The 18753-nt window shown below is 55.7% G+C and overlaps 2 protein-coding genes across 6 annotated transcripts in view; one reads left to right on the forward strand and one right to left on the reverse strand.

Moving 5' to 3' along the window:
* Window positions 1-6357, forward strand: part of STX18 (syntaxin 18) — a 118405-nt gene extending 112048 nt beyond the window's left edge. For all 3 annotated transcript variants that reach the window (NM_001099719.1, XM_059887641.1, XM_024993409.2), the window contains 3 exon segments: window positions 1370-1439; window positions 3999-4079; window positions 4751-6357. In NM_001099719.1, the coding sequence (NP_001093189.1) occupies window positions 1370-1439; window positions 3999-4079; window positions 4751-4846 (247 nt within the window). In that variant the 3' untranslated portion in view covers window positions 4847-6357.
* Window positions 1-18753, reverse strand: part of NSG1 (neuronal vesicle trafficking associated 1) — a 52399-nt gene that overhangs the window by 13218 nt on the left and 20428 nt on the right. For 2 of the 3 annotated variants that reach the window (XM_005208217.4, NM_001077957.1), the window contains 2 exon segments: window positions 15106-15216; window positions 5639-7484 (listed from right to left, as the gene is read on the reverse strand). In XM_005208217.4, the coding sequence (XP_005208274.1) occupies window positions 7284-7484; window positions 15106-15216 (312 nt within the window). In that variant the 3' untranslated portion in view covers window positions 5639-7283. 3 annotated transcript variants of the gene reach the window in all.

Genomic DNA, 18753 nt, shown 5'->3' on the forward strand with positions numbered 1-18753 from the left:
ACCCCATTCCAGTACTCTTGCCTGGAAAATCCCATGGACAGAGGAGCCTGGTAGGCTGTAGTCCTTGGGGTCGCTAGGAGTCAGACACAACTGAGCGACTTCACTTTCACTTTTCACTTTTGTGCACTGGAGAAGGAAATGGCAACCCACTCCAGTGTTCTTGCCTGGAGAATCCCAGGGATGGGGGAGCCTGGTGGGCTGCCATCTATGGGGTCACATAGAGTCGGACACGACTGAAGCGACTTAGCGGCAGCAGTAGCAGCAGCAGGGACGGCTGGCAGAGGGAAGCCCTGCAGAGGGCTCCACTGGGGTCTGGCTGCTCCCTGACCAGGCTATCAGCCACACAGAAGGCCCATGGCTGTGGCCCACGTGAGTAGAGTCACCGCCCAGCCCTCCAGTGAAAGCACTCGGGCCTGCTGCCCTGGGAATGCCGGGAGTGTTCTGAAAGGACGTGCTTAAACTCTTGTTGCATCGTGGCCACTTCCCAAAAGAAGACTCGTCCTGACATGTCAGCCTTGCAGCCCTGGAGGCTGAGTGCAGGGTTTCCCCTGACCACTGCCCTGGGTTCTTCTGCAGCCTCTGCCCTCACAGGCGGGCCTCCCAGTCCTTCTTCAAGATGGTGCTCTTCCTGCCCTGGCCCCTCCTCACTCTCCTCTCTTCTGCTTCCCTCACCTGGTCTGGAGGAGTCATCTCCCCACCGAACATTGCTTCCTCCTGGGCTGGGAGCTCAGCCTCTAGACGCACACCCGCCAGACCACCCCAGGGTCGCCTGTGCTGTCCAGGCAACCAGGAGAGGCCCACATGCTCTGGTGCTGAACCCAGATGGGATATTTTCAGCCGGAATCAAAGGAGGTTTCCTTTCCACAGAGAGTTGGTTTGAATGGCGAATGTACTCTTTCCTCTAACCTGCTGAGTGGTAACAGGGTTTTGGGTGACAGCATATTCTGGCGTTTTCTTCTGAATCCCCACCACATATGACTGTGTTGCTAGGACAGGGCTCAGCATTAAAGGAGACTCTGCCTTTTGTAACTACTGGGTACAGCCATGTGCTCCTGGCCCCGCACTGACTCAGGAGTCAGGGGTCCCAGGGGTCAGCTTATGAAGTGGTAGGGGTGGGCTTCCAAACCATCCAGTACACCCAGAAGGCTGAAGGGCGTTAAAGGGGAACCAGTGAGGAGCATGAGCCTCTGCCCTCCTGAGCCTGTGTCCTGAGCAGGCCACTGTGAGTCACCATGGTGTTCCTTCCCTCCCATGCCTTCACTTAGAAGAGACGACTTCTTTAGAAATGTGTGACATTGCTGTTAAGATCACCAGGTACTAACAGTTAATGTGTATCTGTTTTTCTTTTCTTTTTTTTTTTTTAATGAAGGCAAATAGAAGGGAAAGTGGTTGAAATCACCAGACTCCAAGAGATCTTCACAGAGAAGGTTTTACAGCAGGTAAGAAAAAATAATTGTTTTCAGTTTTATCTTACAGGGGCATCTACTCAGAACTTGGGACATTTCTTCTGAGGTCATCAGGCCTCTGCAACTGTTTGCTTGTGGCTCAGCTGGTAAAGAATAGGCCTTCAGTGCGGGAGACCTGGGTTCAATTCCTGGCTTGGGAAGATTTGCTGGAGAAGGGGTAGGCTACCCACTCTGGTATTCTTGGGCTTCCCTGCTGGCTCTGGTGGTAAAGAATCCACCTGCAGTAGGAGACCACGGTTCGATTCCTGGGTCAGGAAGATCCCCTGGAGAAGGGATAGGCTACCCACTCCAGTATTCTTGGGCTTCTCTGATGGCTCAGCTGGCAAAGAATCAACCTTCAATGCAGGAGACCTGGGTTGGATCCCTGGGTTGGGAAGATCCCCTGGAGAAGGGAATAGCTACCACTCCAGTATTTTGGCCTAGAGAATTCCATGGACTGTGGGACAACTTTCCACGCGGCAGAGCCCCTGGGCAAGGGAGACAGCTAGGTTGCGGTTCTGGGTGCCCTCGGGAAAGCTGGGGAGCCTCTTTGAGCCACAGTATTTTTCCATCTATAAAATGGAGCAGCCTTTGTATGGTTGTCGTAAGGCACAGACATAACCCACGGAAAGTGCCCAGCACAGTGCCTGATGGGTAGTAGCTTTACAATCAGCAGTGCTGCAGGTTCAGGCTCGGCCCTCCCAGATGCCAGGTCCCTGCCACCTCGGGTGTCCCGTCCTCACAGGAAGTGTGACTGTTCTCATAAGTGGATTTTCATTTCATTTCTACCTGCCTGCTGTTGGAAGTTCTTCTAGCCACTAACCGACAAAATTTTTAGAAAACACCTGATAAAATTTCCCTTTTGTATTCAGCATCCACAGACTGGAAGGTTTGAAGGACAAAATCATTTTTCTCCACTGTGTTAAACTGGGCCACTTGACTTAAGAGACTCCACTCACAAAATGTCCCCTAAACCACACAGCCAGAGTCAGATCATTGCACACTGGGCACACAAGGCTGTTCAGGTTTGCAAGAGTTGCTCTTTTCATGAGCACATTGCAGGAACTATTCTAGTCCATATATGTTAAGCCTCCATTTAGAAGCCTAATGGGCATCAGTTCAGCCACCTAACACAGAAAACAGCTCAATCAGATGTCTCCCTCTCCGAGCCCCAGCAGAGCCAGACAGCCAGCTCCAACCTGGTTCCCCATTGCTCGCTGTATGACCTGCGGTACTCCCCAGCCCCCTCCCCCTCTGCAGACTGGGGCCCAGGTCACGCGTGTCCCTCTTGGGTGGAGAATAGGAAGTGCCCGGCCCGCCCTGGGCTCTCCATCCGGAACTGAACTAGGAACCGTTGTTATTTGTGGGTGTGGCTGCAGCCGACCTGGGTGATGCCCTGTTTCGTGGCACAGCCAGAGCTTCACCAGCGGGCAGAGCCTATGTGCAGCGAGAAGCACTCAGGTTTTGAGTGGCTGAGTGCACTAGCAGCACTTACTTCCACAGCCATTGTGTCTGCTCCTCAGCCCAGCCACCGAGGGGCACTGACTGCCATTCACAGTTGCTCTGGTTAGGGGGCTGCTTCTCAGACAGGAAGCAGCTGTCCTGGAGTTCTGGACAGGCACCCCGCGGGGTGGGAGCAAGGCCCAGCCTGCGTCACACCCAGGGCTCCGGGGCTTGACCTGGGAGGGGCTTGCAGAGCACAGACTGAGCTGCACCTGGCTTCCCAGGATTTCTAAGACCTGAAAAGAGCTGAGTGTGTCTGGGATTTCTCATCTGTGTTGCAAGGTGGCTCTCACAACACACTCATGGGAGCACCTGCCCCCACTGGGAGCGTCTCCAGGACGCAGTTAGAGAACAAGGCGGTCCCTGGCCCTCGGGTCTTCCACTGTGTGGCTCTCACTGCTGGGAAGCGGGTGGCTGAAGGTCGCTTTCCTCTCTGCGGTACCGGTTCCATGTCAGTCTGGTTTCCCTAAAACCCGAGCTTGTTTACATTCCCACCCACCCCCTAGAGGAAGGGGGAAGAACAGCCAGCCCTGCCCCTTAGAGGGCAGTGTTGGGGTGCAGGATGGGTTATTAGCCAGATGCTTCTGTGTAAGCCCAGGAGCCCACATGTAAGGTTTCCAAGTATTCTGACTAAAATTTTGCAACCAAAGCACCATTTTGAAGCTACTGTGTGTGTTTTAAAGCCACGTGCACCTTGAAAGCCCTGGTGTGTGGCAGCCGCTCTGTGATCAAGCTCGTACGTTTGTCCCTTCCTGTCCGGTGAGTGGATGGGAAGGTGGCAAGCTGGGGTGGAGGGAGCACAAGGCCCCCGTCCAGTCCCAGTCCTGCCACTTGGGTGCTGTGTTTCTCCAGGAAAGTTACTAAGCTTCTCTGAGCCGGAAGTTTCCCTTTGGTAAAATGGGAGTGTTGCCTACCTCCTGGGTGCTGTGAGAACATGTGGGTTCACGTGTGTAAAGCCCCTGCCCTTTGCATGCAGCAGCTGCTGTTTCTACTGTGACAGACACTTGGGGAAGGAGGACAGTTATATTTATCTGCTGTTGTCCTCCACAGGAAGCCGAGATTGACAATATTCACCAGTTAGTAGTTGGAGCAACTGAGAATATCAAGGAGGGCAATGAAGACATCAGAGAGGTGGGTACTCTAGGTCCCGAGAATGACTTGGAGGCACTGAGTCCAGGGTGGTGGTCGCCTCGTCAAGGCCGCACACACACGGCAGGTCGCAGGACCATGCACTGGATGGACCGGTTCCACAGTTCCATCCTGCCCAGCCCAGGGCCCACTCATTGCCCTGCAGAGGAGCGTTCTGGGGTGCAGGGGCCACTCCCTAAGTCCAGGCTGGGTGCCACTGGAGAAGCTTGTTGGACCAGAGCCCTGGTCTTCGACGGGACCACCAGAGTCGACTCTGTCGAGTGGACTTTATTTTCTGGGTGCAGTCCTCAGGTTTGGGTTGATGTGGGACCACTCTTGGGCCACCACCTCCATCGCACTGCCAGGAAACACAGGCCAGGGTAGCAGACACGCATGCTGAGCCTGCCTGTGTGGGTCTAACCCTGGGCGGACGTGAGCCGTTTCTCCTGGGGGACTCATGCAGAGGCACCACATGGTGGCTAGCCAGCGAGGGCAAGGCACCCTCTCTGTCTTCTAATAGATCTTAAACCCACCTTTCGGTTTTGCTTAAAAACTAAGCCATCCGTGCAAGGTAGGGACAGGCTGGAGCTGCCCCCACAGTCCCAGCCCTGCAGGGGGAGCGCCGGTGGACACGCGCGGGCCTTTCGGACCAACCCCCTACCCTCCTCCCCCAGGCCATCAAGAACAACGCAGGCTTCCGGGTGTGGGTGCTCTTCTTCCTGGTGATGTGCTCCTTCTCCCTGCTCTTCCTCGATTGGTACGACAGCTAGGCGGCCCGGGGGACGGCGCCCCGCACCGGAGCCACTGATGGGAGCGGGGCTGAGACGTGTGCTCACAGAAGGGACACCAGACCTGTGGCTTAAGCATTCAGTAATGAAAAAGAAAACCACACAACTGAAACTGGTCTGCGCTGCAATCCTGAGGCCAGAGGGAAGGAGCGGGGGGATGGTTATTCCTGCACCTGATGGGGCTGCTGGGGGGCGGGGGCTGCCCCAGGTAGGGGGCCTGGTGGGCTTCCTGCTCCACAAACGTCTCCAATTCAGAGGAGGCAGCGGCCATTCCCCACCCCAGCAGGAAGAACGCGGTCAGTCGCTCCTCAGGGCAGATGACCTGCGCTCCCTGTGGTTTCCTGTGTGCCTGAGCAACTGATGCACAGACTCCTGAGCAGAGGAAAAGCCAGCTCGCCTTCATTCACCCTGTGAAACTAGTATAGAACCGCGGCCACTTACTGTCTTATTGGTGGGTCCAAGGTTAGGATGTCACTGCGGGCCACCTGCCTCCTGTCGGGGAAGAAATGTGGGCAGGGGCCTGGCTCCTCCCAGCACTTTCCTGCGGCAGAGGGGGGCGGGCAGGGGAGGCCTGACTTCCTGCCCCTGGGGCCCCCCAGAAGCTGCGTCCAGAGAAGGGCCTGGGCCTCTCCTCCCACCCAGGCCCCAGGAGTTGGGAACGCCCACTGGTACAGATTCGTGAAGCATCTGCAACCACATCTGTGCAGAAAGTCCCTGGTACTCGTGGGCCCCAGGGTATGGTCAAGGGCTCTCCACAAGACAGGCCAGGGCCTCCACAGGGATCCTTGTGTTCTTTATTTGCACAGACTGAGAATGTCGAAAGTTACACGTGAACGAGTTTACAGTCTATAAAATACACGCCTACTAGAAAACACAAACAGGGTTGCCTTGGCACTGCGTTGACGTGGGCTGGAATTGGCTGATGGATCCTCTCTACACAGGAGGACTTCTGGCACAGTTATTGCTCTTTTGCGTCCCCACAGCCGCACAACGTCCACAACTCTACATGCCCACCCACTGCTCCAAGGCCACAGTCATTGTTTCCAGACACCCTTAATAATAAAATATACTGTTTATGTTTTGGAAGCACATTTCAGGGAACAGTAATGGAGATGGCCATGACCACCATGCTTGTTTACAACACAGCTTGCACTATGTGTCATTTATTTTTGATTAAAAAAAAAAAAAACCAGTGAAACTTCTGACATGTCCACCAGAAACAACACATTCAAATAACACGGAAGAAAATGTCTGTGAATGTCTTTTTTTCTATATAATCCTCTTACACACTTGGTTTATCTAACTGGTAATTCTGTAAACATATACTTTTAATGTCAAGATTCAGGCTGAAACGTAATTGTCTTACAAAGATTGTGAATGGAAATGTCATTAATTGGACTTGCAGCCCCCCCTCCCAGCCTTTCCAGCCTGTTTCTTACATCAAAGGAGTTACATCTGTCCCACAAAATAAAAATCAACATAGTCTTGACTTATACCAGCAATTACACTGTTCACTTTTCCCACCCAACTAAGTGTTCCAAAACTAACCTGCTAACACGGGCATGTCGGTGCAAACTTGTTCGTAATAGACGTGGACAAAAGGGCTGGTTGGATTTCATTCCTACTCCACCCATCACAGAACAGACAAGACTACCTACAGGGAGACGGGGATCTGTAGCCTGTGGCCCAGGGTCCCCTCCTCCCAGAGTCCCCACCTCACGTGCTCTGACCCAGTTCACAGGTACTGAGGGGCCACACTGACTCCTCTGCCCGGCCAGCGCCCTCTGTACAGAGAGGCCGCCACGTCCTCGCTGCAGCGCTTGCGCACTCGGCAGTGAGCGCGGGGGAGGAGGGCATGGCCGCCCCCGCCTCCGGGCCTCTCTGCTTCCCTCCCACCGTCCTCCACCATTCACTATGGGGCATGGGCTTCTTGGCCTATCGGAGTACCCTTCTGGGAGGTGGGAAGAAACGTGAAGTACAGCTTGCCCTTAGCACAGCAGGGATCACTCTAGATGTGGCTGTGGAGTAAGGTTTGCGAAACAGCAAGGTGGTTTAAAAGGAAAAAAAAAATTCCACAAAATGCATTATTATTTATCTGAAGTTCAAACCCCTTGCATATCCAGTGTAAATTTTTTTTTTTTGACAGCATCCAATAAATCCCAGGAAAGTCACTAAATTAAGATTCCCTAACATGGAAAGTGGTGGCAGAGCTCCCTAAGCAGTGCTGATACGCACTTGACTTTACGCCCGTGAATGGTCCGCAGCAAGTTGTATTTGCAAAGCAGCAATTAGCAAACAGAAGCGGTTGCACCATACATGAGTAACCTCTATAAATTATCAGTAATTATATTTGATGAAATGTCCCTCAAAGTCCCCTTGTTACCTTCAAGCGACACCATTAAGGAACTTGCCCATCTCGCTAAGCGGATTTCTCTGCGGCCTCGGTCTCCTGCTCCGAGAGCTTCTCTTCCGACAGAACGGACATCCATGGCGACACGGAGCGGGTGATGCTCTGCTTGGCCAGGTTGTAGTGGTTAATGACGGTGTAAAATTTCTCCCGGGCATTGGAGTCTTGCTCGGCATAGTAGCTCTCCAAGCCTTCTGGGATGCACTGGGTGTTCTGCAAGACAAGCGGCCCCTGAGACACACACACTGACGCAGGAGGCGGGCCCGTGAGTCTCCAGGTAACACCCGTGGTCACCAAGTACCTCCCTGGGTTTGGGAGAGACTCAGTGCTGAGCTGACCGCCTGGCGTTGATGGCATCGTAACAGGAGGGGCGTCTGTAAGGCCACAGTGAAGGGACTTAGCGGTCCTTCCTGTTGCTCTAAAGACCTTACACTCGCGATTTATTTTAAATCGAACCAGGGTCTTCTGCATTGCCGCTGGAGTCTTTACCACCTGAGTTATCAGGGAAGACCATTTTAAATCTACTAGAATACAGTGGAACTTCTGACATGTCCACCAGACGCAACAGTGAAGAAAGGCTTCTGTGAGCCAGTTGGGGGCAGGGGGGTTAGGGGAGGCACACTTGAGGGCACGTGAGCTGGGCCTGGGGGCAGGAGGACCCGGGACACAGGCTGGAGAGAGGCCCGTGGCACAGCAGAGGGCGAGGAGCCTCAGGACACAAACACCGGGAGAAGGCAAGGGTCAGGGGGTTGGGAGGGACTGGTGTGACCCTGAGAACCAGAGAGCAGCAGGAAGACACGCGAACCCCACCAGGGCACTTGAGAGGGAGGCTGTCCCGAGGAAGCTGTCCACTAGGGAAGAGGCGCTTCCCTACCGACCACAGAATCCGGGGCAGGCTGGGCGTGGAGACATGAATCCCTGTCTCGTCAGCTAACCCAGAGTCTAGCCCGCCCCAGACCCCCACCGCCAAAAGCTGCCTTTCTTCCATCCAGAAGCCGGGCTAAGCCACCACCCACTGTCACCAACACACACACACACGCGCGCGCGCGCGCGCCCTCGAGGAAGGGTGGCGGGCTGCCAACGGTCGGCACCAGCCCCCTCTCCCAGAGCTCAGCAGGTACAGAGCGCCCAGCTCAGGACATTTCCCAGCCCTCCCAGCACCAATTTCTGGCCAATGGGGTGTGAGGGGTGTGTCCGTCCACAATGGGATGAGTCCCTCCACGGGACTTTCTGGCCAATGGGATGCGAGAGGTGTGCCCCTCCGCAGGACTAACTTCTGGCCAGTGGGATGTGAGGGGTGTGGCACAGGCAGGTTGGAAGGGGAGCCCACAGAGAAGCTGCCTGCCCTCCACTGCTCCCGCGGCCCCTTCTCAGCGGCTTTGACCTCCTAGACTGGTCCCTGCCAGGAAAGGGACAACACCCCCAGGGGCTGGCAGCGCTGCCCAAGACAGAACTGGGGCTCCAGGAAGACCTCCCGGAGCCCCACTGCCTGCCAGCCGCGGCTTTAACAGGAGAAGAGCCTTCCATCTGGTGGGACACACCATCTGTGTTTCCAAACGACAGAAGCATCACAGCACCGCCACCGTCTCCTTGTCACACGGTGAAGGGAGCGTGAAGTGACAGGGGTTCCAGACTCGGCCACATCACGGTCACCGGGGAGAGTTTTAAACCGGATTCCCAGCCCCGCCCGCAGGATCCAGCGCTCAGATAACCCTGGAGCAGCGTCTCAGCCTCAACCACCTCACGGGCAAGCACACTGGCGGGATCCCGCCAACCCCCTAGGGCCCAGCAAGACCCCGGCTGTTCAAAGCGCTCCTGTGCCTCCCTGCGTGGGCCCAGCATGGAGACCACAACGGGTCTCCGATGGTCACCTGCATGGCCGATGGCAGCTGCTGCCCAGTGGACGTGAGCTCCAGCCTGGGACACACAAGGGGAACCTCCTCTGAGAGCCTCGTCCCTGCCCAGTGCAGGCTTCCTCAGCCTCCAGAAGCTAAAGGCAGGTTAGCTCCTCCCTGTTAAGGGGCTGTTCCTTGTGGGGTCTATCCTGCAGACCCAAGGCCCATCACCAGACCGCGGCCCAGCCACCATACTGGTTCCTTCTGAGTAAGCCGCCGAGCGCCTTGTGGGCACAGTATCTCCCTGTGAGCTGGGATCCGTTAGTTCCATTTCATAGATGTGGCCAGCGAGACCCACCTGGGTGAGAACCCAGCTCCAGCCCAGGGCCTCTGCTCAGGGAACTCTGGACTCCACCCACAAAGCTGCCGACGGTCAACACTCTGCCCAAAGGCAGAACAGTGAGAAACAAGGCAGCAAGTTCCCCAGGGCACCAGGGCAGGGCTGCACCCCCAGCAGCCCCAAGTTCCACCAGCGTTCATCAAGCCCTGCAGCCCACTGGCCTGGTCCCCGCTGGGCCCTCGGCTTCCTCAGAGGTGGGGATGGCGGTGCTCTGCAGGGCTTGGTGGGGAGGGCAGGCTTGGCAGGAGGAGCTGCTCCTACGGCCGGAACCACGGGAACCCAGCGAATGCCACAGCCTTCACGAGGCCCTCTTTGGGCACCAGGCGGTCATGCCACCCTCAGGACCCAGAGGCCTTCCCACTGTTCAGGACCACTGCTCGGTGTCAGGAGCAGTCACAGAGGGCTCAACAGGTGATTTGTGGGGGAAAGGGACCACACGGGGGTCTTACAAAGGCTCCTGTTTGAGCCCATTTAGAAGCCTGAACAAGCGTGACCCAGGGCTCCCTCTCCACGTTGAACGGTTCTTACAGAGGACACCAGCCTTGCATCTGTGAAGAGGCGTTGTCAGCCCGAGGGTCGGGGGCTCTCCCACGGTGGGGGCTGCCCATGGGGTTCAGAGCCACCACGCCAGTTCAGGGCCAGGCACTGGGGATCCACAGACCTGCCGAGCCCAGGCCTGCAGCCCCACGCCTGCCACACAGCCTCCGCTCCGCCACCCACACTAAGAAGGGGCGGACATGGGCAATCAGCAGGGGGAAGGCACTGCGCCTCGTCCAGCCCGGACCGCCAAGCTGTGGCTTCATCACTCCGGGTCTGAGAAGAGGGCCGGGGGTGAAGGATGGGACATAGTCGGGGGCAGGAGGTCTAGAGAGCTCTGGGGTCTGGTGGAGCTGTGTAAGTAAGTTGACTCTGACAGCAGATCCAACCACCTCTTCCCCAACCAGGCCCCTCTGAAGCCCAGGCAGGCTCCATGGGTGTTTTCCCTGCTGCGGCTGCCGTAGCTACTGCCTCGCCTCAGAGATGCGAGACTCACTGTTGCTGGTTTAGTGAAGATGGAGTAAAGTGAAACGAACATCGCTCAGTCGTGTCTGACTCCGACCCCACAGACTATATGGTCCGTGGAATTCTCCAGGCCAGAATAGTGGAGTGGGTAGCCTTTCCCTTCTCCAGGGGATCTTCCCAACCCAGGGATTGAACCCAAATCTCCCACATTGCAGGCAGATTCTTTGCCAGCTGAGCCACAAGGGAAGCCCAGGAATACTGGAGTGGGTAGCCTATCTCTTCTCTAGGGGATCTTCCCAACCCAGGGATCGAACTGGGGTCTCCTACATTGCAGGCAGATTCTAGACCAACTGAGTTATCAGTTCAGTTCAGTTGCTCAGTCGTGTCTGACCCTTTGCGACCCCATTAATCACAGCACGCCAGGCCTCCCTGTCCATCACCAACTCCTGGAGTTCACTCAAACTCATGTTCATCGAGTCGGTGATGCCATCCAGCCATCTCATCCTCTGTCATCCCCTTCTCCTCCTGCCCCCAATCCCTCCCAGCATCAGGATCTTTTCCAATGAGTCAACTCTTCGCATGAGGTGGCCAAAGTACTGGAGTTTCGATTTCAGCATCAGTCCTTTCAATGAACACCCAGGACTGATCTCCTTTAGGATGGACTAGTTGGATCTCCTTGCAGTCCAAGGGACTCTCAAGAGTCTTCTCCAGCACCACAGTTCAAAAGCATCAATTCTTCGGTGCTCAGCTTTCTTCACAGTCCAACTCTCACATCCGTACATGACCACTGGAAAAACCATAGCCTTGACTAGACGGACCTTTGTTGGCAAAGTAATGTCTCTGCTTTTCAATATGCTATCTAGGTTGGTCATAACTTTCCTTCCAAGGAGTAAATGTCTTTTAATTTCATGGCTGCAGTCACCATCTGCAGTGATTTTGGAGCCCAAAAAAATAAAGTCTGACACTGTTTCCACTGTTTCCCCATCTATTTCCCATGAAGTGATGGGACCAGATGCCATGATCTTCGTTTTCTGAATGTTGAGCTTTAAGCCAACTTTTTCACTCTCCTCTTTCACTTTCATCAAGAGGCTTTTTAGTTGCTCTTCACTTTCTGCCATAAGGGTGGTGTCATCTGCATATCTGAGGTTATTGATATTTCAGGGAAGCCACAAAAGTTTACCAGAACAGCTGTGCTCACTGTGTGTATTAGTTGCTCAGTCGTGTCTGACTCTCTGCAACTCCATGGACTGTACATGTTCCTCTGTCCATGGGGTTCTCCAGATGAGCATACTGGAGTGGGTTGCCATGCCCTCCTCCAGGGGACCTTCCCAACCCAAGGATCGAACCTGGGTCTCCTACACTGCAGGCAGATTCTGATGTCCTGACCTCTCACCAGTGTCCTGACCTCTAGCTACACCTGGGCATAGGGGAGCAGGGACGCTTTGCAGGGTTGAACCTTTTGTTCACTCCCAGGCCAGCCCTGCAGGTGAACTGGCCCCCATCCAGAGAGCCAGCAGCCACCCTCCGCCCCTCTGCACTGCCACCTCACCTCCACTCTGTCCATGCCACCAGCACAGGGTCTGGCACGACCTTCTGAAGCCACCAGCACCTGCTGGGCAGCGAGTGACTTTGTTCCAGGCTGAGACGGGCCTCCAGACAGGACAGGGTATTCCCGCTTCTCCAGGTGCCCAGGCCAAAGAAAACAAGACGGTCCTGCTGCTGCCAACACAGCAAGGTGGCAAGACAGGGATGCTCTGGAGGCACTGCAGGGGTGGGGAGGGGCGAGCCGGTGGCGGGCAAGACCCCAGGGGGCGTGTGGGAGCCACGTGGGAGTGGGATGGGGCCAGGGCTCTCAGGAAGCTGTGACCTTGCCCTCTTGGGCCAGAAAGACCCTAGCAGAGCCACATGTCAGGGGTGAGCGCAGGGAGGTCACGGAGCCTCTAAACATCAGACGACAACCAGATGGGTGAGGGAGTCCAGGAAAAGTGTCCCAACAGCCCTGGTCAGCTATTAAAGCTCACATGGAGGCTCCCCAAGAGGAAGTGTACAAGGAACACCCAAGCGTAAAGACCTCAAGGGGGTCTGGGGCGGTTCCCATTATGTTTAAGACCTTTCTATAGTGCTCGCACAGTGACTTCATGATTTAAAAAAAAAGCTAGAGACCTAGTGTCCTCTGCAGCGCATGTCTGCTCTTTGAGATCTCCTGTGACACTCCTCAGTTTGGGGCCAGCCTCAGCAAGGGGCTGGTCCCCGCCCCTCCACGCATCCCAGAAGTTGGGCACCTGTGCCCATCAGCCCTTTCCTCGGGGGCCCAGGCCACTCTGTCCCCCCAGCACAAGCACTGCCCACAGCTGGTCCACACCAATGCCCCCTTCTCATTTAGATCCCTGCCGGACAAGCCCTGTGGTCTTCCTGGAAGAGGTGGCCACAGACACTCAGTCACCCTGTATTCCTTGTTTCCTAACTCTTGGCAGCACGCACATCATCTGGGCATCTGTCTGCTGGCTTGCTGCTAGAACGGGAGCTCAAGGGCAGGCACCCAGCACTGCCTGTCCGCCCCGCAGCACGCCCAGCACCCCACCACGCACACAGGAGGGGGCCCTTCATACGCACTGAGTAATGAATGAAGGGCAGGGCCTAACCTTGGGCACCACGGACGTGTCTGAGCTCAATTTCCTGTTGGTATCATGGGGTCTAATGACATCTACCCCACAGGGTTTCTGGGAGCATCAAAGATCTGAGGTAAAAGCCCCTGTAAACTGCTGGGTGGCGGCATTTGATCACATGCGCGAACACGCAGAAAGGGAGGAAGGAGACACACTCACACCTTCCTTGCTCCGGCCGTAGCCTGAGGGCAGCAGCTCCCCGGCCCTCCAGGCTCCCCTTATCCAGGAAAGACACCGCCCCTCAGATGCCAGGGGAGACTGCCAAGTCCCAGCGGACGAAGATCCAGAACAATCTCCCTGGGGCTCTAAATCCCCAAGGCTGGCTGAGCCCAGCATCAACCTACAGAGTCTATTAAACAGGCACACGCTTGCCCCATCCAGCGGTGCGGTGAGCCCAAGGACTGGCCCTCATCTCCCTGACCCCACCTGGACCAGCGAATCTAGCAGAACCTGGCCATGCAAGATGGAGAAGACAGCTCGGACCCGCCCTCCTCTGCACTCGGGGTCACAGAGAATGAGCCAGAAGGAAGCCCCGAGGCGGGCTGTGGCCTCAGGTATGCGTGAGCAGTCCACCTGGATGAGGGCTCTGGTCCCCAGGAAGTCATGCTCCGCACACCCAGGTTCCATCAGGGCACAGTTCCCGTGTCACCCTGGCTCCTCCGTGACCCCTGGGTCCTCCCCTCCTGCCCTGCCACCCCTGCCTCCCAGAGTCACTCCTGCTCCATCCTCAGAACCCCGACCTGTCCAGACCCCCATCTCTCCCCTGCTCCCCTCTACTAGCCTCCTGGGTCATCTCACTGGCCCCCCGTCACTCCCTTCCAACCCACAGCCTCCACAGCCACCCAAATGACTGTCCCATCACTTCCCCCGTCCCCCGGGGGTCTCTGGCCGACACTCCAGTCTAGCCACGGCTGGCTCCCCCACCAGGTGGGCCATGTATGGACCAGCCAGCAGGTACCTGGGAGCTGCCTACCACCCCACCGACCCACCTGGCTCTGCCCTGCTGGCTCCCAGCCCTCTGGATCCACCTCCTTTAAACCCCAGCATCTTCTGAGCCTCCAAACAGACCATCAACTCCTCCAGCCTGGGCCCCACCAGAGTGCGCACAGGGGCTGGTGGAAGGGGCAGGCGGGCTTCCACCAGCCCGGAGTCCTTCCCCAGGGGCCTGCAAGGCGCCCTCACAGACCTCCCACGTGATGGGCACAGAATGTTAGGAGCTCTGGAGCTGCGAGAGGAGGAGCCCATACGAGGGCCCCACGGCCCTCACATTAGCATCGGCCAAAGCACGGGCGCCCAGTGACAGCGGCGACCAGGCTGGGTCGGCTCCTGCTCAGTACCAGGTCCTGCCTCATTCCAGCAGCACCAAGTCCTGGAACCCACAGGGTCTTCCTCCTCATACTGGCTCCAGGAAGTTCAGAACCAAACGGGGCCCAGATCTGACTGTGGGGGACTCAGGAGCAAGCCCTTGGCCCGTGCGCATCACCACCTCCTGCGTGTCCCCTCACCCCAGCCCCGCCCTTGTTCTTCTCCCTTTAGTCCTGCAGTCCCCCGCATCTGCTTCTCCGTGCAGCCTCTGTGGAAAGAGTCATCACACGGCTCAGCAAAGCGAGCATCATCCGTCCAGAGAGAGTCCAGCCGTGTTTTGCGGCAGGCAGACCAGGGACGCGCGTTCTCGGGGCTGGGCTCCCGACCCCCGCATGGCAGTGCAGGTCTCCCTCTCCTGGGACCTCCACTTCCTCACCACACCCCCAGGGGCTGCACTGGGCCTGCCAGGCAGGGGACTCACCCCACATCCCCACTGCACCCCCTGCCCTGCCTGCAGGGCCCCCACCGGGAGCTCCCACCACTCTAGGCCCATCCCTTGGGAGCCGTGAGTCAAGCAGGGGGGTAAGGTACAAAAGCACTGGGGGCCCCAGGGGCTGGGGGCTTACCTTGAGGACGAAGCCGTCAGGGCAGGCGCGGTCATACTTGTACACCTTGTAGACGACCAGGAAGACGACACAGGTGAGAAAGGCCAGGGCAAAGAGGACCAGCACGGACACCTGTAGGCGGCAGAGGGCGGGGGATTAGGGCAACTGATGAGGTAGTGTGTGCGCACACCGTAACACACACACAGATGCACGTGGAAACATGCATGCACAGAGACACACATAGAAACATACACACAGATACACAGAGAAACATACATACACACATAGAAACATACAGACACACAGAAACATACATACACGTACACAGAGATACATAGAGAAACATACAGACACATACACAGTAACATACATACATACACAGAGAAACATACAGACACATACACAGTAACATACATACATACACAGAGACACATACAGACACATACACAGATACATACACACAGAGAAACATACATACACACGGAGATACACGGAGAAACATACAGATACACATAGAAACATACAGACACACACAGACACATGCATACACATACACAGAGATACACACAAACATACAGACACATACACAGTAACACACATACATAGAGAAACATACAGACACATACACAGATACATACACACAGAGAAACATACATACAGACACATACACAGATACACACAGAGAAACATACAAACAGATACACACAGATACAAACACACAGAAACATACATACAGACACATACACACAGATATACACACACACAGTAATAAACACACACATGTGCTGTGCTTAGTCTCTCAGTGGTGTCCAACTCTTTGCGACCCCATGACTGTAGCCCACCAGACTCCTCTGTCCATGGGATCCTCCAGGCAAGAATACTGGAGTGGGTTGCCATGCCCTCCTCCAGGGGATCTTCCTGACCCAGGGATCAGACCCGGGTCTCCCGCATTGCAGGTGGATTCTTTACTGTCTGAGCCACCAGGGAAGCCCAAGAAAATTGGAGTGGGTAGCCCATCCCTTCTCCAGGGGATCTTCCTGACCCAGGAATCAAACCAGGATCTCCTGCGTTGCATGTGGACTCTTTACTAGGGAAGCCCACAAACACATACACACACAGTAACAAACACACACACATACACACAGTAACACACAGACACACACACAGTAACATACACATAGACACGTACACACAGACACATACACACACACAGTAACACAGACACACACACAGTAACATACACATAGACACGTACACACAGACACGGACATATACACAGTAACAAACACACAGACACATAAACACACACAGTAACACAGACACACACACAGTAACATACACACAGACACGTACACATACAGCAACATACACACAGACATGGACATACACAGTAACATACACATAGACACGGACATACACACAGAGTAACATATACACAGACATGAGCACACACACAGTAACATGCACACAGACATGGACAGACACAGACACACACAGACACGTACACACAGATGCACACACACGAGCCCACGCCAGGGCACACAGGCACTGTGTCTGGAAGGAGGCGCAGAACACAGACCCAGGAGGCCTCTGGGGATGAAGGTCGCACAGTCTCCCCACACTGGACAATTTCTGTACCATCTTCATTTTTTATCACATCCACGTATCACCGTCTTTGTAAACTGGCCACTTGTTGTATTCTGGGCCCAGTGTAGACAGCCTGGGGCACACCTATGACTGGGCCTCAGGGACGCCAGACACGCCATGGAGCTGTGGATGCGGCTGCCCTTCTGACACTGCCAGTCACCCTGGTGACGCATCAGTCACTGGCTAATCAGCTGTCTCACAGATGCCCTTGAGTCCCAGACGCCAACCCCACCCCTGAGCTGAGACCAGCTGAGCACGGCAGACCCTCCGGGGCCCCCATCACCTCCACCCTGGACAAGAGTGTTCAGGGAGAGCCTGACCCTCCCCAGAGGGTGGTCCCCATAAGCACAGGACTTGACTTTTTGCCCCACCATCTGCAAAGCAACCAGCACCGGCCCGCGGGATGGGCCCAGGAACGTCTTGCAGGTGGACACATGACAGTCCCTGAGGAGACTGGGCTGGGTGATGAGACGTCCCCTGCTGCAGGGTCCAGGGATTGGGAGACAAAATGATGCTGCCTCTGGGCCTCGAAGGCATGCCCTGGAGGCCCGGGAGCCGCTGGGCAGGGTGAGCGTGCATCCTGGGCAGAAACGGCATGCAAAGGCACTGTGTGTCAGGTCAGGAGGTGTGACCAGGAGCCGTGCCCAGGTCCCTGGCCCAGATCCACTGCTCCCTCCCTTCACCCCACACAGCCACCCTGGCCACTGGCCATGCGGGCCCCAGCCACGAGTCCCCATCTCCAACACAGGGTGGAGCCACGGCTGCCTCGGGACCCAAAGAGCCACAGGAAAGGTGCCATCGGGGATCCCGGTGGCGGCTACACACAGGCAAGGACAAGACCACCTGGCTCAGGAGGGCAGCCTAGCGGGACAGCGGAGGCGGACGAGCATGGAGCTGGGTGATGAAGGAAGTGGGAAGAGGTAGCGCAGTGGCCCTGGGACTTGTGTCAGCAGAGGCAGCAATGGAGCACGGGCACGGCTTTCCAGCAGGAGCGGCAGCCCTGCCTGCCTACCGTGCCCAGGAGAGGCAGCCAGACCCTGAGTAAGTCACCCAGCTCCTCCGGGCCCAGGCTCCTGCCAGCCAATAGCAGCGAGAGGACGCACACCCAGGGCTGGTGGGACCATGGAGGACTGACTCAATGCAGTGATGAGAGGACAGAACCGGACACAGTGGGTGCTCTGGAAGGAGGCATTTGCTACTGCTGCTGCAGCTGTCACCACGGCCAGCAGATGCGGAGCTGGGCTCTCAGTCCAGACACGCAGTCCCCCTACCCAGGCCCGATGCTTGATCTTCCCCGAGCCCCCCTCCTCACATTCACCTGGCTACTGCTCGCCCAAATCTGCCCTGCCTGGGACCCGGCTACCTGCTGGCGGCCCCTGGGAGCAGTGAGGGCAGCTCTTCCCACAGTCTAGAACAGCAGGGCTGTCCGTAGGGAGAGTTGTATCTAAAGTAACTGTCCTCCGTAACCCTTTATATTCTCTTTTGGGGCACTTGAAATTATTCCGAAAGGAGGTCTATGTCACACAACAGGTTAACAAGCGTTGTTAGACTATGTTCTCCATAAAATATCACCCCCGTTGAATTCAACTACATATTAACTACATACAGCACAATCAAGTGGGATTCATCCCATGGTTGCAAGGATGGTTCAACATCCGCAGACGTGATATATCACATTAACCAAGTGAAGGATAACAATTATATGACCATCCCAATAGATGCATAAAAAGCATTTGACAAAATTTAACATGTATTCATGATAAAAACTCTCAATCAAGTGGGTATAGAGGGAACATACATAATAAAGGCCAAATATGATAAGCCCAAGCTAATAGCATACTCAAATAGTGAAACACTGATAACTTAAACTCCAAGATCAGTAACAAGAAAAGGATGCCCACTCTTGCTAATTTTATTCAACGCAGTATTACAAATCCTAGCCAGAGCAATTAGGCAAGAAAAAAACAGGCATCAAATTAAAAAAGGAAGAAGTAAAACTGTTGCTATTTGCAGATGACAAAT

Source organism: Bos taurus, chromosome 6 (genome assembly GCF_002263795.3).
Source record: "Bos taurus isolate L1 Dominette 01449 registration number 42190680 breed Hereford chromosome 6, ARS-UCD2.0, whole genome shotgun sequence".
Classification (NCBI taxonomy): domain Eukaryota; kingdom Metazoa; phylum Chordata; class Mammalia; order Artiodactyla; family Bovidae; genus Bos; species Bos taurus.